The sequence below is a fragment of the Syngnathus scovelli genome, chromosome 7, assembly GCF_024217435.2.
Source record: "Syngnathus scovelli strain Florida chromosome 7, RoL_Ssco_1.2, whole genome shotgun sequence".
Classification (NCBI taxonomy): domain Eukaryota; kingdom Metazoa; phylum Chordata; class Actinopteri; order Syngnathiformes; family Syngnathidae; genus Syngnathus; species Syngnathus scovelli.
The window spans coordinates 8,187,793-8,214,634 of NC_090853.1; the positions used below are offsets into that span (position 1 = coordinate 8,187,793).

General features: G+C 39.6%; 1 protein-coding gene and 1 long non-coding RNA gene across 2 annotated transcripts in view; both read right to left on the reverse strand.

Annotated features, from left to right (window-relative positions):
- Nucleotides 1–5,634, reverse strand: part of LOC125972532 (calsyntenin-2) — a 140,584-nt gene extending 134,950 nt beyond the window's left edge. The window contains exon 1 of the mRNA XM_049726282.2: nucleotides 5,285–5,634. Within this exon, the coding sequence (XP_049582239.1) occupies nucleotides 5,285–5,348 (64 nt within the window). The 5' untranslated portion in view covers nucleotides 5,349–5,634. The remainder of the gene's footprint in view (nucleotides 1–5,284) is intronic.
- Nucleotides 5,635–13,162: 7,528 nt separating this feature from the next.
- LOC125972544 (uncharacterized) lies at nucleotides 13,163–26,821 on the reverse strand. The gene is made up of 3 exons (XR_007482847.2): nucleotides 26,688–26,821; nucleotides 19,277–19,379; nucleotides 13,163–13,695 (listed from the first exon to the last, which is right to left on the reverse strand). It is a non-coding gene; the product is annotated as an uncharacterized lncRNA (long non-coding RNA).
- Nucleotides 26,822–26,842: the final 21 nt, after the last annotated feature.

A 26,842-nucleotide genomic window follows, 5' to 3' on the forward strand; every position in this document is an offset into this window, starting at 1 on the left:
TACTAAATAGCATTGACTAAATGTGATTCAACTAAATGTTTTCTTTTATAATGTTCTTAAGTGTGGTTTGTGGAATGAAGAGATTATGACTGTAAGGAGAAAGCAAATACTGCAGTGTTTTCCATTGGTGCTATTGAAATGTTTTTTGTGTGTGTGTGCGTGCGTGCGTGCGTGTACATATATTATTGAGTAGGGTATTTATTTTATGTATGCATCAAGCAAGAGCAGAACTTTGAATTCCATTGTATTTATCATTAGTATGTAGTACAAGGGCAATCATGGACATAAAGACATCCACACGTTTTCTATACGTCTTTGCCTGTTCAGGGTAAGAGCCTGCCCCAGCTGACTTTAGGTGAAAGGCTGACTGCAGCCTGTGCAGTGTAAATGGTTCCATATTTGTGCTCTTTGTTCGGAAGGCAACCAGTCCGGTAAAAGGCTTCTAACACTAACCCCATGACCCCCCCCCTGACTAATAGCAGTAAAGCAAATAGATGGATGCTTCAAGAGCTGATTAATACACAATCAGTTGCACCCAATCAAGAGACTTCTAAACAATCATTTGGTTAATGAACATTTGTCCATAATAGTCACATTTGTCTCCTATTGTTTGCCCAGGACAGCAGTTGAACTTGCCTGAGCGCAGTACCCCGCCACCTCCCATCAAAGCAACCATCTGCAACCCCAAATGAAAATGGCTACAGCACGCAAGCGCAGAGCAAAGCAGCATTATTCGCTATCTGTCATGTTCCCCCATATTGCTGAGCCTTGCCCGCCTGACTGCAATGGCCCAGCTTGGATTTGGCCCACATCTTGTTTCAAAGCCTTAGCGGAGGATTTATAGCATACCCTGTAATGCATGGCCACGGACTCTCTCTCCAATAAGCAAAGATGAATGTGCATTGGATTTTCTTCCTACCCCCATTTCAGATGTTGCATAAACACAACACACAGATACACATCCACACACACATTCAGAACTCTTGTGTTTCAAACTATGGAACCCGCGTCAATTAAACGTGATATCCCTAGACAACACTATGTCAATGAAACCTAAAGCTTGTTAAAACCTGGCTGTTGTTTCTTACATGTAGATTTGGCAGTAGAAATGGACATAATGAAGCTGCAAAAATGTCCTACCAACAAAGAGAAGCAGTGGGAAGCTGAATTAAAGTACACTGTGTCGATAATGAGCTATCTAAATTCAGAGTTTATATTGCTCGGAATTACACAAAAGCGTGGTTCCAGGCAGCACTGGCAGAAATTCGGCAGCTTTTTCTGCTTGGCTGCCCGATGATTTTCCCTGTTGAGCAGCGACAGGGTCGGTCGGTCCTGGCGAAAGCCGCTGAATGTATCTGCGGGGCAATATTTTAGGTTATACCGACATCCTTTTTGCATACTTGATGGCTGTCAAAATGTTGGCTGCAATCTGTCACTCTCCCACATGTGCTAGGCCAAACATACCCAAACGCATCCATATGCACAGCACAGGATGTTAGCTCTTTAAGCCCTGATTGCTGACAACTCTGAAGCACATACTAAGTGGATACACACACATTTAGACACACACGCCAACTTTAAAAGGATGACTGGAGGGTGACAGCGGTTAAAGGAGGCTGCACGTCCACGCTTCCCTGGAACGAAACGGTGGCTAAACAGAAAATGACAGCAGTGGCGGCTCTTCAAAGTTATCTGGAAAACAGCATTGCATACTAGCGCTACAATAGTGGATACTTTAGCACATATGACATGAAAGAACGTAAGAGGTGTTAGATTTGCAGCTATTTGGAGATTGTTTCTTGCTGGTTCTTTAAACCTTGGCTGGTGAAGGAAACAAGAGTCAGTCTTGACAAATGCTTGACTCACTATAGGTTAGAATTACAAGATGAGAAATTTGTGTAAACAATCGTATACGTAGGGATAATCACATAATATGCTTTGGTTGATGTTTTAAACTTTTTCAAACATTTTAACTCCTCGCCGTAAATTTAAGGGTCAGATTCTAAATATTTTTTTTTGAGTCTGTTAAAATTCATCTTCTCATTGTTAATATGTTTCGTAAGACATACACTTCCCTACAAGTTGTCAACCATAGTTTGACTAAAACCTAGTTTTAGTTACCTATTCCAAGTGTTTACAAACCTACTGGACGGTTAAGGCATGCTGGATGTACTGTCATTTCCGAATTATAAACCGCACCTGAATATAAACCGCACCAGCTAACATTAGGAGAAAATCCTGTTTTGTTCATATATAAGCCGCACCGGACTTTAAACCAGAGGTGTTTTAAATGAAATGTCCTCATTTCTATTACCTGTATTACCAAAGAAAATCCTCTACAATATCATACAATCATGAAAGACCCATAGAAAAGACAAACCGGACTATAAGCCGCAGGGTTTTCAAACCTTGTTCAAAAAGTAATGATTTATAGTCTGGAAATTACGGTAATTGTAGTATTTTACCGTAAGTAATGTTTTAGAAGAGCACCAGCACGCTACATCATAGAGATAACTGCCCAAATTAAATATTAAAGTAAAAAGTCAAGGAAAAATTCAAGTATTTTGACACACAGGAGCAGACAGAGGTGGGCGCTTTTAACCCTACTTGTTTGAAGTCAGGAAGCCAGAGCCGGTCGCTAGAAGAGAAAATGGAAGTAAAAGCAGTGACTGTGACAAAGCCATGGAGGAGTCTGGAGAATAGTCAACACAACACCATACAGAGTCAATTGGAAATACAGACTCTGGTATTATTTGTGTACGCCGCGGTATCGACCGTATTTATTATTTATATTTGCTCGAGTAACTTCAACTCAGTAGCACAACAGCTTTAGAGACGAAACAGTCGATTGTGTTAAATAATGCATGAAAGGTTTAAACACGGTAACATTCTTGAGCTGCCTTTTCCATGCATGAAAATTTTACGCTTGTAATATGCACAGTAAAAACTACACGACAGTTGTCACTTATTTGTTTGGCTTCGGAAATACCCAAAGACGAGAGGGTGCGGGATTCAAACTACAGATGATTCATTCTGATTGTATTTCATATTTGAACTGTGATGTACCTACGATCTAATCGCTTTTTTATGACACCTATGTAAAGGGGGTGGGTCTAGAGTTATCAAAAAATATTTTCAATTTTGGCTCCCTGACCTTTAAATCGATGCTTGAGGAAAATTGGTATACTTAATACAGGAAAGAATAAACCAAGCTGAAAAGTGAAATTATCAAATGAAGCCCCAGGCTTCGTCTCCCTCCTTGCACTGTTATTGCTATAATAATATGTGCTGAACAATAAACCAAACCAAACCAAATCAAATGTCTCCCACGAGAAATTTTCAAAGATTGACAAAATCAGCAGTATTTGCAAGCCTAAGAAAACTAGCAGACTCTCAGCCATCCCTATACCACAACTTTTGCTGCTATGTTCAACTTTCAACCAGTTTTCACAATGCCCGTATTTTTTAAATCCTTTGTCAATCTTTTTCCCTCATGTTTTAAACTTCTCTCTTCTAAAATGAATGTCGCTATGTAAAATTTCTTCAATAGTGATCAGTAATTTTCCTTTCTACAACCAAGGTAATTTAATCCCTGATAAATGTACACATAAGCAAATCAGAAGACACACAACACTCTCAAGTTGCTTGTTCACAAGATGCAAGGTTAAAGCTTAAACGTGGGGGCCAGGTCAAGGCCCGCATGTGTTTTCATTGCAGCTGGCCAAGCACCAACAGGGAGACTCTTACCTGTGTCTAAAGGCAGCAATGGTGACGTCTTTACACACTCATAGTGTCTCAGGACAGCCGGGGCAAATTGACAGGTGTCACCTTGTTATTCTCCTGAGCCAAAGCCAAGCTCAGTCTGCAGGGAGTTGATTAGCAAGAACCTGTTGCCACATTTACCCACGGCACAATGCCAAACTCATGAGAGAATCGAGCAGACATGCTGCATTGGGGACATTGGTAGACCTAAAATTAGCTCAGCAATGAAGCGAGACTGCCAACAGTATGGCATATATTTATGAGATCTCGATGTCATTATCACATATCTATGGTTTTGCGTGTATTGGAATTCTAATGAGTTAATTACAGCTGTATATTGAATTAGTGTCTAGATAAATCCCGTCAATGCTTCATTTATGTGCAGGGTACATAATACATATGCTGACTTAATCAAACATAAATTAAAGGAAGTCTGGATTGAAACAGGGGAGAACATCGTTGCATACTGTTATTGTGCTGGTAATGGATTTTTGGGACCACAAACAAAACAAACAATTGCATCTTTCCGTTTCTTTCAGTAACACTGCTGATTCAACCACAAATCATAATTTAATGGGTCCAGAAATTACCGCAAACAATGTTTGCAGTGTTTCTGTCTCCTTCAGCTAATATGAAAAAATATGCCATCTTGTGACGTCATTGTGTAGTGCACTGTTGTCTACGTCTAATTGTTTCGATTGCAAACACAATAAAATTGACCACAATAGTATGTTGTGGTAAGTAATGGGATATGATAAATATGAAATAGCAGGGGTTGCATAAGGTATACAATAATATATTTTTGAATAATTACTACATCTATGCAACACCTTGTGGGAGGTGGGGCAAAAAACAACACTTAAAATGCACTAACAAGTCACTTTAAACCTATAGTACAAAAGAAAATGATGCACCCCAAGATCAGCCTGAGAAATGGGCTTCAATGAAGATATGAGGAGCTAACTACTGTTTTGATGTCGTTAAATATAAACGATCCCCTTAAGTGCTATAAAGTACTGTACTCTCAGCAAACACTTTCTACGATGCACCTGCACAATTTGTAAAGAAATTCAAATAAAATTTACAGTACTGCAGAAATGACAATGCTCAGCTTTTAATGTGATCCACACTATTAAATGTAATAATAAAATTATGATTCTGAGTGTAACTTTGCATTAATGTTGAATTACACATAATTAAATATTTTCATCTTGTTTTACGCAGTGCCAAAATATTAGAAACTGTTCTCAATTAACAATAATAATAATTGATGATGATGAAATAAAGCTTTTTTGTATTATTCTATTGTGCATGTGTCCCATCGGGTGCAATTCGTTATCATGTGAGAGGATGAGTGAGGTGAAATGACAGAGGCAAGATCAAATCTCAGCAATTATGAGTTATCTGCATCACAGGGGCAGCTCTGTATCGACATACGCCCCATCGGCTTAGCATCCCACCACGCAGTACAGTGATGTTGCTCTTCACATGCAGTATGATTTACAGTAATAGTCTTTCCTACCATTGGAGTGAGCTGCGCTCAATCCCAGAGCGACCACAGCCAACACACCGGCTGCTGTCAGCATCTTCTCGGTGGAGACCTCTTTCCTCTTCTTCTTTCCTTTATGGATTTATCTCTTTGCCCTCTTCTGCCTCTTTCGCACTCTTGCTGTTGTTCACTCCCCACTCGGTCCGAGTAAAGCAAGGACACGTCGCTGACTAGATGTGGGACAGCGTGTTGGGAAATACGCAAACCCGGTGCACCGTGCGCGTCGGCGGATTGGGAGCAAGTGGAGAGCTTTCTGCTTGAGCGGGACGAGAAGCCGGCAGTAGCCCGGGACTGGACCTGTGAAAACGTCACAGGGAGGAGAGACGTGCATTTTTTTTCCTATTCTCCTTGCAAAAGCCCTCCCTCCTCATTTTTCACCCGCCTCCCATCCGATGTCCTCACACGCTCACACGTTTACAAGCAGGATCCGCCAACAAAAACTCATATTGCTGCTGCCGCTGTTGTTGTTTATTGCATTTTGCTTACAATTTTAAAAAAAAATCCATGCGTGGCAGCACATCTGGCGAACAATTACTATACTCGCCAACTTTTGCTACTTTACATGTTATAGGTTATATACGGGTGCCATTCAAAACTTTACACACAGACATATGTATTTCAATCAAAACGCAAAGTTAAGTGGATATATACGCGCACACAGATTTTTTTTTAAAATATAGCACATTGATAATGAACTAAAAATATGGGAAAGTGAACGTTAGTTTTTATACTAGATAGATAGATAGATAGATAGATAGATAGATAGATAGATAGATAGATAGATAGATAGATAGATAGATAGATAGATAGATAGATAGATAGATAGATAGATAGATAGATAGATAGATAGATAGATAGATAGATAGATAGATAGATAGATAGATAGATAGATAGATAGCCAACCATTCAAAGGTTTGGGATCACGTAGTCCTTATTTCTAAACTAAAAAACTTCAACGACATTATAATAATAACATTAAACTAATCAGGAATAAACTCCATACATTGTTAATGTGGTAGATTCTAGCTGCAAACGTCTGATTTTTAGTGCAATATCTACATAGGTTCATAAAGGCGCATTCCCTGCAACCATCCCTCCAGTGTTCTAATGGTCCATTGTGTTTGCTAATTGTGTTAGAAGGCTAATGGATGATTAGAAAACCTTTGAAAATCTGTGCAATGATCTTAGTTACCATGGAAAATATAAATGGCCTGGGTGAACCCCAATGGTAGTGTACATACATATAGGGCCCAGTCTTGCACCTTGGCAAGGTATCGATAATATGGGTAGACATTTTTAGGAAAATGAGAAATAATAATAAATGAGAAAGGTGACTCTTCTGCACCATTTGGTGTAAGGACATATTTTGATGGACCATAGAAGAAGCAGCAACACGGAGATAACCGTCGTGAGGGTTGTGTGACAATACATGGCATAGAAATACCCTTAACTACCTGACTTGTTATGTAACAATGTATCGATCCCCGTGTTTACGTCAAACAAACCCTACTGTTGCCAAACTAACCTGCTGGAAAAAAGAGCAGAGACCAGCACGGTTGTGTTGTGTTTTGTGCTGGTCTTGCTGGTGTCACAGCAACAGCTGAAACAAAACAAAACAGCTCAGATTCAAACAGCTAAATTTTCAGTGCCCCGCAATTCACCCTATGAACTAGGTCCACTCAGGAGCTAATGAATAATAAAATAAAAATCACAGAATGTCAGGACGGCATACCTGGAACCTTCAATATAGGTGGTTCAGTTCTGTACAGTAATAAATGAAACAGACATGCGTTAATATATCCTTATTTAAGCATCTTAGTATTTTCGTCATCTGGGTTGGAAATGCGGTCCAATGTATCCCCTGAGATGCATTGCGAAGAAAAAAATGTGACCCACCCACAGCAAGGAATAATCATCAAATGCACAGATGGTCATGCTGTACACCATATATTAAAGTAATGGAGGTGAATATTAATGTAAAGGAAAATACACTCAGCTAAGTCATATTATTAAGTGCAGATGCACGATACATTGTTACATAACAAGTCAGGTAGTTAAGGGTATTTCTATGCCATGTATTGTCACATAACCCTCACGACGGTTATCTCCGTGTTGCTGCGCCATGGTTTCTACGGTCCATCAAAATATGTCCTTACACCAAACGGTGCAAAAGAGTCACCTTTCTTATACACTCCACTGCAATCCTCCCTTCCTCACCCAAGACCCAAATTAGGAAAAGTGTATCAATACATGGATGGATGGGAAAAATGCATTACATTTAGACGTTTAAAATAATGTTTTCGCTCAAAAATCATTGACTGAGGCTTTCAAAGAAAAATGAGAAAAATATCCGTATTGACATGACTGTATGTTGTGTGCACATCTTAGCATCAGCTAGTTATATAATGGAGTGAGCTTTTAAAAAGCTCTCTATGTTTAGACCATGTCATTGCTTTCTGAAATATGCAATCAAATTAATAAATAATGTCGTTTTTCAACATTAAATGTGTGCGTGGGCTTCTATTGGCATGCATATGAAAGTGTCAGCACCTCCCACCCCCACCTAGAAGGATTAATAATACAGTACATTACATTTCTCAGCTTTCCAGAGTACCAAATAAGCAAAACTACTTTTTCTCTCGTGTTTCCTGCAGATTAAGTACTGTTTCAAAGTCAAAGTCAGCTTTATTGTCAATTTCTCCACATGCCAAAGACACACAAAGAAACCGAAATTTCGTTCCCCCCTATCCCACGGTGACAAGACATGGCTCACAACAGACAAACAAGTAAACAAGTATAACAAAAGCGTGCTGAATAAATAATGAATAAATAACACAACAATAAATAAATAAATAAGAGGAGCAGAAAAAAAAGGAGCAAGTGCGCGTACAGCAGACATTCCCGAAAATAGCGCAACAGTGCCGCACGCTACGCAGAAGGGGGTAGCGAGTTCAGGGCCCTAACAGCCTGGAGAAAGAAGCTGTTGGCGAGTCTGGTGGTGCGGGAGCGCAGGCTCCTGTACCTCTTCCCAGAGGGCAGAAGGTCAAACAAAGAGTGAGCCGGGTGACTCACATCTCTGGCAATCGAGGTTGCCTTGCGGGCGAGATGGGAGGTGTAAATGTCCTTCAGGGAGGGGAGCGAAGCACCAATAATCTTACCAGCCGTATTCACTATGCATAGCCATGTTTGGTAGGCTTTTCCAAAGTTTTCCAACCTTGTTTAAAGCGGAAGAGAGATTTATATTAAAAAATATATACATATCGTGAGTGATATTTTTTTTGTCCGACTGGGCAACATTATATTCCAACATAACCTAAAAGCAGTTTAATGAGTGAAACGCCATTGTAAAATGTTTCGAGCATTGATTGAATTATTGCACTGTGAAATTTATTTACGATATTTGCTCTTATATAGTATCATACAAAAGAATAGTACAGTCCCCTCTGTCTTTTGGTGTAGAGCCAAAGTACTTAAATTTGACCTTAGTTTATAATAAACTCCAGCAAAACACAAAGGTTCTAGACTAGTGAGTCACTGGGTGATACTTTACATGAGTCATTTTGTAGTCTACTGCTGCAGCACAGTACATATTTTAGGTGCTTTACAGAGATTTATGAGTTATAGTAAACACAGCAGTATGAATCTATTTATTACACTTTACTGATCTCAGAGGACAAATTCTAGGAGTAGTCTCTTTATGCTTTGAAGAGATATCAGAGTCTGGGCTTTGTTTTGTGGCTCGAGGGCACTGATCCCAGGAATCACTTTTGTTCGGCTTTTGATGGCGGTTTATTGTCGAATGTCTACATTTTATTTACCTGTATACATGTCCTTCACAAGTAAGTTATGGGAACAGTGAGATCAATTCCTTTGCTATTGCAGTAGGCGTTGACAGCAAAAGTTGAATATGAGACAAGATATCAACATTTAAACTTTTATCTTCAGATATATTTACAATAAATGTATTTTTGGAATACACAGATGAGCATAAAAGTTGTGGTGCTTGCTGTGTGGTTACTCTGATTCACATAGCCAGATCCTGGTTCAAATTTCTCAAATTTAAACCAGCCACAATTTAAACCTGCTTTTACCTGATCTAATGTCTAGTTTACTTTCTGTTACTAAATAGTCAAATATCACGGATATTCTACATGATAAAACACTTTATATATACATATATGTAGTGTTTTACATTAGGGACAAAGCTCATGTGCATTGGATGTTCCATTTGGAATGTTGCGGCACTCTTTCATAGCTATTCAAAATTTGTTCAGCCACTTATGAAAACTCGAACTCACTGCATGACAATTTATTCAGTTTTGGTTGCATGACTCAGCGTGCGGCGAGTCTTTTGCCCCAATTCTGTGAATTGCCAGGAATTTAAATCAACTTGAGTTTGCTTGACATGTCAGAGTCATATATCTATGTGCTATTATTTCTCAAATTGTTCCTCTTGTCAACTTGTTCTTCTTAACCCTTGTCTTCCATCTCTAGCACTTTCCTCTTCCCCTCATTAAACCCTTAACAGAGAGCTCCTGCTTTTCCAGTGTTACCCAGTCACCATTTCTGTGTTCCATCTATCTTCCCATATCTCTTTTTGCAGCCACTCTGCTCCAATGTCTCGGCCTTTTCCTTTAGTCGACACATGACCTAATCACTCCATTGTCCATGCATCCACATGTCTCTATCAGCACCTCTACAAGCCTCCATTCTAGTCAGTGTGTGACAAAGTGCAGTGACTTAGGATACTCCCACTGACAGCTGGCACAGGCTGTAGTGAGAGAGGTTGGATGGAAGGAGGGAGGGTGAGGTAAAGACATTGGTGTTTGCCCCCAAGCTTTTCCAGAGGAAGTGTAGGTGGTGCTACCTACATCATGCAGAAGTCTAAAAACCCATTCGGGCAGATGGGGCTTTTTGTCACATGGGTAGTTCTCATAATGCAGTTATCTTATCCCCCAAAAAAGTTGAATAGTCGTTTTCTTCCTCTGTAGGGTTTTCTTTTTGTGTTTCTGGCATTAAAACACAGTTATTACATTGACCTGACTCCTGAGGTGTGAGATGTTTTAATATACAGCATAATTCATATCAAACAAGTGAAGTTGTACCCACCTTCACCCAGTTTACTTGTTACGGTTAATCGTGCGTATTCATCTATTGGGTTGACCTTTAGGATAATTACAGTAGATCAAGAAATGTACACAATGGAAATGTGCATCTAGATTACAATCGAAATGAAGATTTGCTCTCCCATAAGCATACACTTACTAATTTTAGTATAATGCTGTTTTGCAATAGGACTAAAAAAATGTGATGGTGCGGGTGAGCCTCAGCCTACTCTGCAAGCTTCCCCTGACTGTACCTGCACCAAATGTAAAACAAAATTCATCACCAGCATCTTGCCAAATGTTGGCAGGTACAAGGCATATGAAAAGTTTAAAATTCCATATTATGATGAAACAGCCAATGGCATTCGAAAGAAAAGTGATGTGAAAATGTGCAGATCAATGACGAAGCATGAACCTTGTTGTGAGTCCTTGAGGTGTCCCTCAGTTCTTTTCATCGAGTCTGTGAACCTGAAGAAGTGGACGCCACATTGACTGCCAGCTGAGTCAACACTAATGCATGCTCAGAATAAACTACTGCCGATTGATGCATTTCCAGTCCATGAAATTCAAAGCAGGTTGGTGTATTGAAGCTGGTGCGATATCTTGAAAAGGCCACACTCTCTGGGACGTTCACTACACACACAGCCCAATGAGCACAGCATCTGTTGAGAGATTTCTTGTCATTGGCAGCCACTCATAGCCGACTGAGGCAGGCAAAGGTGGAGCTGTATCAAAGTGCATTGAAATCAAGATACCACGTTTCTCAGGGGAAAGGTGGAAAAGCAGAACATGATAAGATAGAAGAGATGACCAGCAGTAGGTCCAACATCGGAAGGTTAGCTTTAAAGAACTCACCGAGATGTTTAAAGTGGCATGTGGTGGGAGGCCGGGCAAAAAGTCGAATCCTCTTTTTTTTGCTTCTTCAGGGATTGTAGCGACTTGTGTGGTGATGTCTCGTATTAGGGTTAGGGTTAGGGTTTCAAAGTGGGGTAGGCGAAGGGTTAGGGTTAGTGTTGGGGTTAGATTCTAAAGATTCAGTTCTTTTGAGAACTGGAATGCACATCACTGGTACAAAAGAGTGCAGACGGCCAAGGGTTACCAGGTCGAAATAGCCGACTGGTTAGTGATACAGGCTCTTTGTCTGTAAGAACTTGGTTCGATCCCAGGTGTGAGCATATACCTGAATGGGCTTTTAGATCTTTTGAGTGAACCGATTCTAAAGATTCAGTTCAATTTAGAGCTGGAATGCACATCACTAGTACAAAAGACTGCAGACGGCCAAGGGCTCCCAGGTCGAAATAGCCGACTGGTTAGTGATACCATCTCTTACTTGGTAAGAACTTGGTTCGATCCCAGGTGAGAGCATACACCTCAGTGTGCTTTCAGATCTTTTGAGTTAACCAATTGTAAAGATTCAAATTGAGAACTGGAATGCACATCACTAGTACAAAAGAGTGCAGACGGCCAAGGGTTGCCAGGTTGAAATAGCCGACTGGTTAGTGATACAGGCTCTTTCCCGGTGGAAACTTGGTTCGATCCCAGGTGTGAGCGTATACCTAAATGTGCTTTTAGATCTTTTGAGTGAATCGATTCTAAAAATTCAGTTCAATTTAAAGAACTGGAATGCACAACACTAGTACAAAAGACTGCAGACGGCCTTGGGATACCAGGTAGAAATAGCCGACTGGTTAGTGGTACAGGCTCTTACTCGGTAAGAGCTTGGTTCGATCCCATGTGTGAGTGTATACCTACATGTGCTTTTAGAATTGGATCCTCGCTTTGTATGCGTACTCATATGCAAACAAATGTAAGTATTTATGTGTCAATACATAAAGTGGCCCCACCCCCAAGTTGGCGGAGTAATCCAATGAATCTTTTTTTTTTTTTTTACCTCGTGTAGTGTACCTATTGAAGTGTCCATGAGGTGTACCTAATCACAGGCCACTTCAAAGGTAACAGGTGTCAAGCTCTTGTCCTCGGGGCCGCATTCCAACATGTTTTACAAGATTCCCTCGTTAAGTGCACCTGCGTGAAAAGTTTTAGCTACTGCAGAGCATGAAAGTAGCTAAAACTTTTCACGCAGGTGCGCTTAACGAGGGTCTCTTGGAAAACATGTTCGAATGCAGCCCCTCGAGGACTGGAGGTTGACACCCCTGGTTTAAGTGAAAAGTGCCACACCTGCCCTCATCCCCACTTTCTGATTGGCTGTTTGATCTGTGACGTCACTCGGACACTCTATTAGGTACACCACCGTTTTCAGGTGTACCGAATAACAGGCCACTTCATTAGGGAAAAGTCATGGTCAAAGCTTAAATTACAGTGAAAAGTGCCACACCCGCCCTCACCCCCACTTTCTGATTGGCTGTTTGATCTGTGACGTCATTTGGACACTCTATTAGGTACACCGCCATTTTCAGGTTCGTTCGCGAAGATTCACGAGTGAGTGACAGACAGCGTTGCTGCTATGCCAGCCGACACACGTGATATTTAAATTTTGTATTTGTTGGATTGTAGTTGGATTGGTGTTATTATACCGAATGTGTTTGTGTTTGAATAAAAGGTTGAAAACATTTGTTATTTTGGGGGACACCAACTCATATAACAACGTAAAACACAGATTGTCATATAAAGCAGTTAACCAAATGTCTGATTTTTATGTTTTAATTGGTGAATATAAAAACAAGGAATAAAACACCAGACAAGTTTTAACATAAATGTTTATTTAAAAATAATAATAATAATAATCCATCCATCCATTTTCTGTACCACTTAGTCCCCACGGGGGTCGCGGGTGTGCTGGAGCCTATCCCAGCCATCATCGGGCAGTAGGCGGGGGACACCCTGAACCGGTTGCCAGCCAATCGCAGGGCACAAATAATAATAATAACAAATATTAAATAATAATGATATTAAAAGTAAATTTCAAACCAGCAATCCAATGTGAAATTGCAGTAGATATGTATATTGGATAACAATATTTAGATATATATATGCATACATGTTATTTAAAATATTGTTATAAAATCAAGATTACCCAAAGAGAAGCATAATGTCCCCGTTGTTGCATAACGGCACATCCCTTCATGCAATAAAGTTAGCCGTTAGCTTGGAGAAAACGTGCATAAACCAGACCAGACCTTGCATACCGACTTGAAATACTCACAAAAATAGGGCCCTGAGTGTCCATAGCACATCCAAGATAACCAGTTCCACCCCCTGCTGTCTAAGTGGAAAATGTTCCACAATCACTCCAGAGTCCTCTATATCCAGTGCTGCAGTCTAGACACACACAAGAGGATATCTGTCAGATGAGACCCTCCGTCAGTGGCTGAACCAGAAGTTTGTTCGGCTTTGTGCATCAATGACACAGAACACACACACGCACGCACAGAGAGAGAGGAATTATATTCCAACCACCACAGAAATAAAGTAGAAAAATACACATGTGCCTCAGAGGGTTTATTGCTATCCCTCCTCTGAGTCTGGCTTCAAGTAGTGTTAAGCCAACATGCTGACATAAAGACAGCCCCACTTATCTTGAACTAGCGAGAGAGGAGAATACCGCCATTAAAGATACAGAACCTTTATTCTGTCCAAATTGGTTTGTTTGTAAAATGTAAGACACTCTGTGCATCTGGTCTACACTGATATCTGCAATTTGAATTCTATTAGACTTCAGAGCAAATCAGACCAGTTGGACACTGTGACTGTTCATTAATTACTTGCTGATAGGGAGAGGGACATACTGTGATTAGGTTTCTATTAACAATGCTTTTAGAAAAATACAAATATCCAACAGAATATTGCATACACACTGACAAAAATTATGCCATTGATATAAAACCAGAAATACGCAACATGCATTTACTGGTCGGCAGTGCTTCCAGCTTCAAGAAGAAATAAAAAGAAGATTAATTTCTATGACCTCAGAAACATCTGGAACGATATTCTTGAACGATAATTTACAAAGCAGGAAATTTGTTTCCAAGATTAATCACGCAGAAGTAATTTTTTCGCCCACCAAGATGTTTAAATATGAAACGCAAAAATTTTTTTAATTAACTGCATCATGAAGGTGTCAACTGCAGGCAATTTCTCACTTGTGACAGTTTTATATGCACTAATGTAGAAATTTTTTATGAGAGGGCTGCATACCAAAGAGAGGCTATACTCCACATATCCATTTCTCTTCTGTGGCATTCAAGGTCACTGGTCTGCTGGAGTCCACCCGAGGCAAACGAACATTGCATGATATCTCACACGTAGACATTTGAATGCTCTTAAGATATTTACATGCATGCCAATGTCAGCATGGAAGCGACAGTGAGTCTTGGGTGTTAATAACTACTCCACTAATACTATCTCAGAAGATGGAAGAGTTCCTGGTTGAGGTGCTTCAAGTATAGTGTTAAGAATAAAATGTGTTAAGAAGGATAAAATGACAGAAATAAAAAAATATATAAACAGCAGAAGCAGGGATGTCAAACTTATTTTTATCGCGGGCCGCATTGTCGTCATTGTTATGACTGTCAGCGTCTTCTATATACAGTATAGGCAACATAACAAATTGATGAATAACTAGTTTTGGAATCATAGATGCATAAAAACTGTTCAAATATCATAAAAAGATGAATGGTAATAAATATTGGTGAATAGATTTTATAATTTTAGTATTGACAGATGAAGTTGATGTACAATTTGTCTTTGCAGGCCACATAAAGCAATGTGGCGGGCCATATCTTGCCCCTGGGCCTTGTGTTTGTCACCTATGTGCTAAAGTTAACTTAACTTGTCCACACCATCTCTGCCACACAAATGAAATAACTTCCGTTTTATTTTCTAGCCAAGGTTGAAAAAAATCTTTTTTGGAAAAGTGACCAGATTAGGTCCATTAAAACACCTGACTCTTGATAGATATATATATGACACTCACATGATGTTAATATTAAATTCGCAAGCTAGCAAAATGAGTAAAATAAACAGACTTATTTGGAAGGTTTGCTTGTTAACACATAACAGAAATAAAAAAATAAATAAACCAGTGGAAATTAGTAGTTCAAATGAGGTTTTATACACTTTATCTATGGATTAAAGAGACCCTGGTGAATTTTACTGGTGTATTAGTTTCCCTTTTGAAAGAAACAACTGGTCCATTTTGGAGTAGTGTCTAAAGTTTCATTCTGTTGCTCCAGGAAGGGTAGCAATACTGTGCTTACTTCATTAAAATCTCCATTTGTTAACCAGCAGGTGTCTCACAGAGTTGTGTTCCCTGACACATGCGGTGGCACAATGTAATGTGTGAAAATAAATTAAGAGTGACTTGCACAAAGGTGTTTATGGGTGAGCATCTAGCAGGAAGTCATGATGAGCACAAATTGTTATGAATTTGGACAAATACATTATTTTCTCTCTTGCTGCCTATTCATTTGGGCAGGGATCTGTGTTGAAAGCACAATAGTTACAGAACTTGAATATGTACATTTGATCTTATGAGACATCCTCGGTATTAAGAGCTTATTTCAATAAGCTTGCAGAAAAACAAATCAAGTTATTCTCCCCCCCCCCCCAATAGCATTGTTTATTGCATTCCTTTTAATTAGTTACTGCCATCTTAAATCTGAACAAGTTTTGAACCGCTGAGCTGATTACTTATGCAAATGAGTGAAAAGTTATGATAGACGTGTCAACAGAAACTGCTTCAACAATGGATTTATCCTGCTTGGTCAAACAAAGATAAAGAATACTCCAGGGACATTTAATGCTGGAACAGCACAATGTAACCATTATTTTTTTAATTGGAACAATTGTGTTGGCCCTGTTGTCGTTTTTATGAATGAAATACAATAAAATCCATAGACATGTCAGCAAGGCTTTGCCTGTGCCCCAATCAAATTCACCAAAATCTCATTAAATCGTCTCCCCTACTATTTCGACGTGGTTCAAGCACATTTCCAATCGACTTTCTACCACTGGTCGTTTCTTGAAGGACTCGCCCTCACTATGCAGGAAAGCCTAGCATGGAGCAGAGCTATCTGCCAAATTGGCAAACAGTCAACGTAAGCCTTCATTGCACCTGCACAAAAATCAGGATACGCCGACATTTGCCATATACAAAATTCAATGTCTACACCTTGATTTTGTTTTTGAAGATAATTACCTAATGCTCTTACAGCCTTTAAAACTATCATTAGTATTTTCACTTGTCACAGGGTGTCATACATCAAATGTAATGCAAACCTATGTCTCAAGGCCTTGATAAATAGTTGCAATGCAAATATGAATCATGCATACATGTCTATAATGTAAAATAGCAACTAATTATCCATCCATCCATTTTCTGAACCGCTTAGTCCCCACGGGGGTCGCGGGCGTGCTGGAGCCTATCCCAGCCGTCATCGGGCAGTAGGCGGGGGACACCCTGAACTGGTTGCCAGCTAATCGCAGGGCACACAGAGACAGACAACCAATCGCACTCACACTCACACGTAGGGACAATTTGGAGTCTTCAATCGGCCTACCAAGCATGTTTTTGGAATGTGGGAGGAAACCGGAGTGCCCGGAGAAAACCCACGCGGGCCCGGGGAGAACATGCAAACTCCACACAGGGAGGGCCGGAGGTGGAATCGAACCCGCACCCTCCTAGCTGTGAGGCGGACGTGCTACCCAGTGCGCCACGGAGCCGCTCGCAACTAATTATTTAAAGTAAATTATAACTACCCCAATAGACAGTATATTTAAATAGTGTATTTTTGTAAATATTTTATTAACATTGACGAAATGACACTTTGCTACACAATTAAGTAGTCAGCGTACAGCTTGCATAGCAGTGGAAATTTAATGTCCCCTAAAATTGACTCAAGACAGCCATTATTGGCTAAACCACTGGCTACCCAAATGAGTACAACACCAAGTAAAAATGTCAAAAATGGGCCCAATTAGCTACCGTCTCTCCCTGGACCCATGTCACTTGTTAGTCTTACAAGATCTTAGGTGGGAATTGGGAGTAGGTGCATTAAATTTGGTGTTATTGCTCTCTCTGTTCAACTGTACTGGTTGCTGGAAGTTTAATATACCGCATGCTGATTTTCAGTGTCAGTCCAGCCCTATGCACATTAAAGCTAAACAATTTGTTGACATCATGAAGACTAAGGGCATGGATTTATGCAACCTGGACCTAAACGACGGGAAAATATGTTATGCTAACAGTCATTCTTTGTACACGACATTCTGGCTTCTGCTAGACAGCAAATGTCCAGAAAAAACGACTAGAATATCTGAAGGTTAAATTGATCTGAGGCACTTTAAATGGTGGCATATGTGTGCTGATTCCCATTTAACATGAGTTTAGATGTTATTGTTTGATTCTAAACATACCCACATCAAAGATGCACGAGGGGTGCACAGCTAAAACAAAAATCAGATATTATTTATTTATCTTTTTTTTAATTTATTTATTTATTTATTTATTTTTTTATTTTTTTATTTATTTCATATGACCCTCTCAAAAAGGTTAAAACATATTCTATAGTGTAGCAAGGGGTATAGGTCACCTTACTCTCGCAAGAAGTTTTGAAATTATTTATCGAATTTTTTGTATATAAGAAAAAACATTTGAGCAGTGGTGTGTAGACATTTTATAACCACTGTAGAACAGAATCATACAAAAAGTAATTCATGGAAAGGCCAAATGGTTCTTAGCTTGTTAGGCCCAAAAAAAGAGTAGACATGCTGACATTTCATCAGCATAGCCAGTCTGGATGTGATTGAGTAAACAGGCAACAGGGAGTAAGAGGATTTGTAGTCATGAGTGATGAAAATGTAAAGAACCGTAGAACACTGAACACACAAGGTATCTCGACATAGTACTAACCTGATCAGTTCAAATGCAAAGGCAGAACAGAGATACAGTACAACACAACAGCATAAAAACAAAGCTAAATAAAAGACGAGGGATCACTTATGATACAGTTTTCTCACAATGAATGGAAAGCACAGACGTTTGTCATAACTGAACCCAAATTATTCAGATAGTTTTGAATCCAGCAAAGTTGAAACAAGGGGATCAAAAAGTTGTCCTGCAGAACATCGTAGTAACAGTGTGTCGACACAGATGGCTCAATAAATAAACCAATTGTTAGGAACTCAGCGAAAGATGAAACTCTCTCTCTCTCTCTCTCTCTCTCTCTCTCTCTCTCTCTCTCTCTCTCTCTCTCTCTCACACACACACACACACACTCTGAAATACAATAAGAAACAGGATTGCTAGTCAGTTTTTTGATTTAGCACAATGACAAGTTTCTCTTGAGTCTATTTTGAAAGTTTTCACAAGCAGCATGAGAAGCGTCCTTAAACAAAAGCAGGAATGACAAGCCAGATTTGCAAATGTTAATATTTCTTCTCAGTCCAATTTTGTATTATGTATATGTACATCTAAATCTTGATTTTACCCGCTTCAATCCTACGCGACTTTCTGTCTAATGTGGTTTGGTCATGAACCCTTTTTTTTTTTTGTCATAAATACATTTTTAAGTGGTATTATAAATGGATGATATAAGGACCGTACGTGATAAGTGGCCGGTTTATTCTCTCTTCCATCCAGTTCACATAGCATAAAAATTACTTAATCAATCCGCCTAATATTGTCATCTGTGTATTGCTTCTCTTTTAACAAAATGTCAATAGACTTTGATATATACTATGTAGTGTACAAAGAACGGGTGCACATATTCCTCCTGGTTCTGAAGTCAACGGTTCCTAAAATGGAGACGTTTTGCAGGTCTTTTGAATAAAGATTCAAACCTTAAATGGCCAAATACTGTAACGAGTCAAACAGGGCAACCAAATGCATCACTGTACTTACGTTTATTGTATAGAAGGGAAATGAGAACTCGATCACAGGCATTGGAACAGATGCTGGCAAGGGTGAAGCAGGCTCGTGGTTGGGGACAGGCAGAAGGTCAGACCTGGGCAGAGAACGAAGCAGAGACAAGCACAGAAGCAGGTAGGGCGTTGGCAGAACTCATGGTCAAATAACAGGCAAAGGGTCAGGCCAAGCAGAAGTCATACTTGGGTCAAGCAACAGGTAAACGGGCAAGGTCAGCAACGGGAGTCAGTTTAGGGAAGGCAGGCAACAGACGAGACAGGTTAGCAGCGTGGACGAACTAACAGAAAGGGCTGGGTGTGCGGGGTTTTTTTTATAGCGTGGTTCACGAGCTGGGAGCAGGTGTGGAAATGTTGTTAATGGCACTGGGGCAGGAGAGATACGCTGTCCAAGGTACCGGTCATACGTACACATGGTAAAATACGATCTTCCCAATTAAATCGGGAATCTAAAAAAAACACGTTCAATGCAAATAACCTGAAGGTGGAATGCATTACTGTGTAACACTTAGGATGCAAATCAAGCTGCTTTGTCTTTGTCTCTCTGGGGTATTATCACAGAACTCTATTGATCAGTGCTCATCTCTGAGAAGTCACTTCAACATGTTCACTAACGACAGTGAATGTGATAAAGACGCTGTCTGCAGGCCTCTTTTTGCAAATTAATGCACACAGGTGTGTTCCGGATACTGACTATCGGAGCAGACATTATAACATACCATTTTTAAGCGAATGCTGCAACTTATAGATGGCTTCTTTTTTTTTTTTAACACACTGTACCCTACTATCTAAACTGACGGCTATTTGTAGGGGCTCGTCCAGACGCCCTGGTGCCCCCAGGCAAGAATTCACACGAAGCCCCATAAAACCAGAATAATGGCTAAGGGAAGATGAAAATCCATGGAATTAACTACCAACATCAAAAACAAATGTCACATTGTATAAATAACCAAATAAATAAAAGGAATGGAAAGCATACATTTTGTCTCAAGCTCGTCTGCAATTTCACTACTACTGATCCTCGATGGTGTTGCGATGAACTGCCACTATTACTTTTCTCATATAATGTTACAGACACATGAAGCACCTCTCTTTTTTATTTTTTTTTATTTTACTTTCTGCGTGCCCTAAGTGATTATTTGCCTTCATCCTTCATTCTATTGTCAGTGTGTTTGTTTCTTTCAGCACTCGGCAACTGCCAAGGTTGCCTGGATAGTTGTGCCATCTTGGGTCATTTGGTATGGAAGACCTCAATGCAAAGTCCCATAGCCTAGCATTTTAGTTTAATTATTCAAAATCACATTTGACCTTGTAAAAACAAAAATTAAGATGCAATGAATTTCACTTTAACAATCTGAAAGATTTTCAGTCTCTTGGTTAAAGTCAGCTGGGTTCGGCTCCAGTTAAGTCTTTTGTAGGAACCGTATATGCCTGGAGATGAACAATTCTTGATCAGTCTCTTGATCAAAATAAGACAAACAACTAAAGATAAAAGAAAGATAGACCATTTTGATATAATGTACCACATTACCTGGCTATTTATATTATGCACTCTATGTACAATATACATTATATGTATATAAACAGAATAGACGCTAATATCTAAATAAAATAAAATATCAAAATGTTCTTCTTTTCTTGTACCTCGAGCTCAGTGGCTTAGTGGCTTAGTTTTCTGACACTCAACACTTGGCTGGGATCACCAAACTGAATCATGCCAGAATTTATTTGGAACCCTTGTGGTCTTTGACTGATTATTTCAGTCTGAGTTTGAATGTTGTATTTATTGTAATAGATGGCTGCCTTCCTGTTCATTTGGGTTGTTAGGCAGCACAAAAGATGCCTTATCTTCCAAAAAGGTCATTGGCAAAGCAGAGCACAAAACAAATCATTTTCATTTGTGTACACCATCGCTTTTATTAAACAGTACTCATTTTATATTTGACTTAACTCTTTTTTTTTTATATCGAGCGGTATTGATGAAGAGAATGAACACTTAGTAGATAAGGCATCATCACATTGTTGCAGAGGTAGTTTCTTTTTTTTTATTATTATTATTGTCAGACTGAATACAACTCGGTGATATAAATCATGACATTGTTCGAAGGGAACAAGCATTGATGGCCGGACTTTGTGCAACATACTGGGAATACAGTACACACTATTTTGGAATTATAAGGCAGTTTTTAAATGCTCACACTTGGCTGTGACTCAAAAAGACCAGTTCACTAGGAGACCGCAAGGAAACGGCAGTGACGTGAAAGGTGTAGGCATGTCAACATAATTAAAATAGTTGGCATGCTCTTTGTAATGCTTTCACTTATTGTTAAGTAAATGGAATAAGTTAGGGTGTAAGAGAAGAATAGGAAAGAATTGGAAAGAAAAGCATATGATAGCATAGAAAAGGCAAGAAAAATGACTGCAGACATGCTGGTATAGAAGACCCCTATTTGTGCAGTGGAGGGAGAGATTATTGGCCAGTGCTGCCCTGTACCATTTGTCCTAGTCAGGTTCTTAAATAGATTCAGGATCAATTATTCATAGAGTCCATAACTGGCAATAAACGTTAGCCGAGACAGTGCAGCCTGGGCAAGGGACAACCGGAAAAGACAGAAGCAGATTTAAAAGGCTAGAACTACGGGATAAAACAGATAATCACCTAATAGTGTTTGGACCGCCTTTAAAAGAGCAACATAAAGAAGCGTAGAAAGATATTGGCTGAGTTTAATGGAAATCGATATGAACATAATCAAGGCAAGACAAAGCCATGTGCACAGCATTTTCTGCTTACCTCAAGGAGAACAGCAGTTATTACAAATCCACGAAAGCGAGGCAAAGTACTCATGTCGAAGTGCAAGATGGATTAACTACAGAGTAGAAATACATAAATGATGTAAACACCAAAATTGAATTGCGTTACGGTTTTGAAACAGATGTTATGAATTAAAGATATTTTGCAACCTTTTTAAACCTTTAACAAACCCTGACACAAAAAAATTCGCAAACACTCTGAAGCATTCGCCACTGCTAAGTGAGACACCACCTTTTCCGTGAGCTATATTCTGGAATTGCTGAATAAAATATGCCTCATGCGTAAAGAAGTTCACAAAGTAGGAGTACACTTGGCCAAGTGTCTTTCCCAACCGCACTCGCCTTCCCATTTGAGAGCAAAAAGACCGCATTGCAAGAAAAAGCCCTATAATGATATGCAAATATTTCCTCTTACAGTTGCTGTCTAGAGGCTATGCTGCCGGTCACCCTCTGATCTTTCCTTCAAAGATCACCCACAGGTTCTCGATCGGATTGAGATCAGGGGATTATGGATGGAGGTTTTTTTTTTCTTACTTAAACTACAACATGGATCTACAACTCTCACTCCACATAGGAAATGCAGGCATCTTTTAATGTGTGTAACAAATGATGACTTGATAAAAAGTCAAAGTAAAATGGACTCAAATCTCTCATCCACATATTTGTTGCTGTGGTGCAGAGACAAAAGCCCGGGGAATGAATAATCACCCAGAGACCATTTGGACGGTAATTGACTGAAGGAATGCCAGGCACTCTCTGATGAACATGTAGACACTTCACTGTGCATCTCCAAATGGCTTTAGTGAGCTAATGGCGGTGTGGGAAAAATGAGCTCACATAAGGCTGGGGTAATGTAGCTTTCAGCTCAGCTCATTTTCCTCCAAACGAAAGAGATAATCTGGACCCCCTAAAGGCCTGTGAGATTGAAAGCTTCGCAAGCGGAAAGGCCAAATAAGTAAGAAAAATTAGACGTGAACCCAGACCAGAGTTTCCTCATTCAACTCCCACGCCACGCATCAGCGGCGCTGATGATGTTCACATGCCTTACGGAGGAATATACAATAAGTCTGCCATTCCTTGGGCTTATTTTTCTCCTTGCTTCTTTCTTCTCTTTCTGCATTTTATTTTCCTCTCATGTTAACTTCCATCTAGTTGTCTTTGCACATGTATTCAAATTGTTTGCACGTTGGAATCTTTGGAACCATTGCAAAAATTCTTGTGTACAATACCTGGATGGATGGATGGATAGACGGACGGATCTAAAGACAAAGTGTCATCACATTTTCCACATTTCACCTTTAAAATGAATACCAGAATAGCATTCCACTCAGTTGCCCTCTCACAGCAAAACATGACAGTACAATAAAATAATCTCTCTTCCATTTTTTTTTTTCTTTGACGTGCGTGGGGCCACGCATGCAGCAGAATGTGAATCTGGGAACCCTGTCCTCCGCTGATCCCTTAGGACCCGCAGCCCTTTCCTGCTCCACATAGGAAACCCAATGCATAATGCATCACTATCCGGGCCAATTTCAGAGCAGAGAAGCAAAAAATAGAGAAACTCTTCCCAGGTTCCTGCAATCAGTCCCATGGTTTCTGTGGGAAATGAGGCATCTTTGCAACCCAATAGAATTACTGAGAAAACATGAAAAATGTAGCATCGATTCCCACTGAACATCCCAAACTTCCCCAAAAACTTGTGTATGAGAGGACACACACGCACGCACACGCACGACAGTGCTTGTATGGGATTTTCTCAACATGGTTATGAGGATGCTGTTGCTTTCTAGTGATGGTGCAGAAGAGGGCACATTACATGCATTGGTGGAGGTTAAAAGGCAACATTTATCCCGAGGGAACAGGATGGTATTGGTAGAGGTGGAACATAGGATTGATTTGTGCTGCTTATAAGTAGTGAGAAGAGAGGCCTCAGATGGAGCCTGGTGAGCAATTGATCAAAGCAAGCATGTTACTGAGAGATGGTGGTCAGGCAGGCTCAGCCATTTAACATCCATAACTGATAAACACCCACAGGCAAGAGTGCATGGATCATACATGAATATTTATGGCAAGATACACTGTGAACATACTATCTTCTAAGCTATGACCAGTGACCAAGAAAAACAACATGCAGAAACAATAATTCACTATCACTTTACAATAATCATGTGTTTTCTTCCAGGTGGAAAGAGCCAAAGCGTTGTCCGATGGAACCACGAGTAAACAAAGGCAGGGTAATTTAAAAAGAGGCTTGAATGAACAGTTTTCTTCTTGCAGGGTGGTATGAAAAGTCTAATATTCACAATCATCCTGATTGGCTTTGCCTTCTCTGCTGCTGTAGTTGGAATGTAAGAAAGATTTCTCATGAGGTAAACTGCTTGAAATGGAAACTCAAGACTGGTGTGTTGAATTTACATTTTAACAAGTTGAATCAAACAGAGATTTGGTTGAAATTTCGATAAATGGTTCATGTAGTCATTGAGGTTCATTTATTCAGGTGATAACCGTAAATGTAATGCTTTAACTTTGGAAATGGTAGATGGAGCCTAAGGACAACTATAACAACAGCAAATTTGAATCTGAAATGGCTTTTTGTGTCCCGAAATGTACTTTTGTCACTGATTTTAAAAAGGTCATGTTTTTCCCCCTAGCATCTCAGATTTGTGAGATATTTTCATTTTTATTTTGCTATCTCACCCATAAAACTATGCGATAGAGATTTTACCGTATGTTGTAATTCATAGCCATATAACATTCAGCAAAAGGGGATTGTTATAACTGTGAGCCCAAATCCATGTATGATCGCCTCATATGACATACTCACAAATAATGAATAACTAATTTTGAAATCATAAGCCAGTAAAAATCATTGATTACATCTCCACACTCCTTAATTCTTGATCCTCAACCATATGAAGATTGTCTCAACTTGGACTGAGCATCATTAATTGCCTGTGACTTTCACCGAGCCCAAGTTGAACAACAGGTTTAACAAATCGCATACTCAAGCTTCACTTAGGTAGGTAAACCTTATTTCCACTGCTTGGTGAACACATGAACAAAAATCACTCAAACCTTGTCACATTTGTTTTCTGTCTGGAATAAAAGTGGTTGTCATTTTCCGTGATTGCATGCAGCAGACATGCTATTACTACTTTTCAGGTAGCACTGATTCATATAATATTGTATTATTGTTATGAATTACCCCCACCCTTCAAAAAAAAATAGCTTCAATATGGAAGATAAAAGGCATAGCCATTAAAATGTGCTAGGCCTCTTTGTTGTCGTCCCAGTACATCAAAGTACACAACAAAATCCAAGTCGTGCGTCAGTCTTGTCCATGAGTGGGATGAAAATTCATGACAAATTTATAGCTATTGCGTCACTGCTGAGAATACACGAGTATACCTTCATAACAAAGAGCAGACCTCTCAGTCATTTGTCTCCTTGGAGGACACTGATTCATGAAACCTTTTGATGCTTTGAAACAAGAACGACATAGAAGAGATGACAAGGCCAGTGGTGGAGTTGATAGTGGATGCAAACATGTAGTACTGAGCTCCACGTTAATGAAGTCAATTTTATCCAATCGCACAAGACATTAAAGGTGTGCAGCGTTGCATCTCTGCTGAATGATTACATTGAGATCGAGGGCTAAAAAGATCAACACTCAGGGGACTGCTATATGGAAAACAAGCATGTGCGCACTTTGCAAGGTTATGAAGTGCAGGATGTGCCATTAGGAGTCTGTTTGGCAGAATTTTATATGAAACTGCTTCATTATTAAAAATACTCCCAAATTGCAGTTTGCACAAATTTAGGATGCCCTGTGCAATCATATAAGCATAGATCCTTGCATGCATGTGGAAATTTGTACCAATCGGTTAAATTTACAGTCTGGTATGTGTTTGAAAACATGAGATGATTATTCATTTATGCATACGAGATCTCATTTGTAAATCAAAAATGTGTTTTCACCTCACAGGAGAAGTTATAATAAGAAAGCAGCTTCACTCAACCTATTCACACTACACACCACAGTGAACAGATTTCGGCCTTGCTGGCCCTTGGTTGGCAGATGGTTTTGTGTCATCTGAACATTGATCACAGGATAGCATGTGGTGCTGTTTCACTCTGAATTTAAGACTATCCATATGCACAAAAGCTTGCGGACTTGGCTCTTGTGTAGCAACATTGCCCTCGTGTGGTCAAAACATAAAAAACACTTGTGCTTGTGAACGTGAGGAAGTCAAGTGAATCTTATAAACATTATAATAATTATACACACAAACAGTGTATACAAAAATATTTGGACATGCAGAAAATAATAACTTCTATTTGTAACTATTTTTTTTACATTTATTTTAGACAAAAAAATTTACATGAAAAAAATGATGACAATATAGTCCCACCAATTTCACCATCACTCAAGATGTGGCAGGCCAAAATTCATTTGCTACCTTTTATTTGCTCTTATTTGTTATATTATTAATCACGTCCCCTCCTGCAATGTCAGACAGCTAATAAAGGGGGGAAAGCGCCGAGCAGCTTAATTTACATTTGTTTGTCCATCTGCTCACCTGGATCACGGAGGATGAACAACAGACGGGTTGTGCCATTATGATGCCAAAGTGAATCATCCATCCAACCTTTTTCTATACTGCTTGTCCTCATTAGGAGTGTGGGTGAGCTGGAGCCTTTCCCAGCAAACTTTGGGTGGGAAGCAGTGTATACT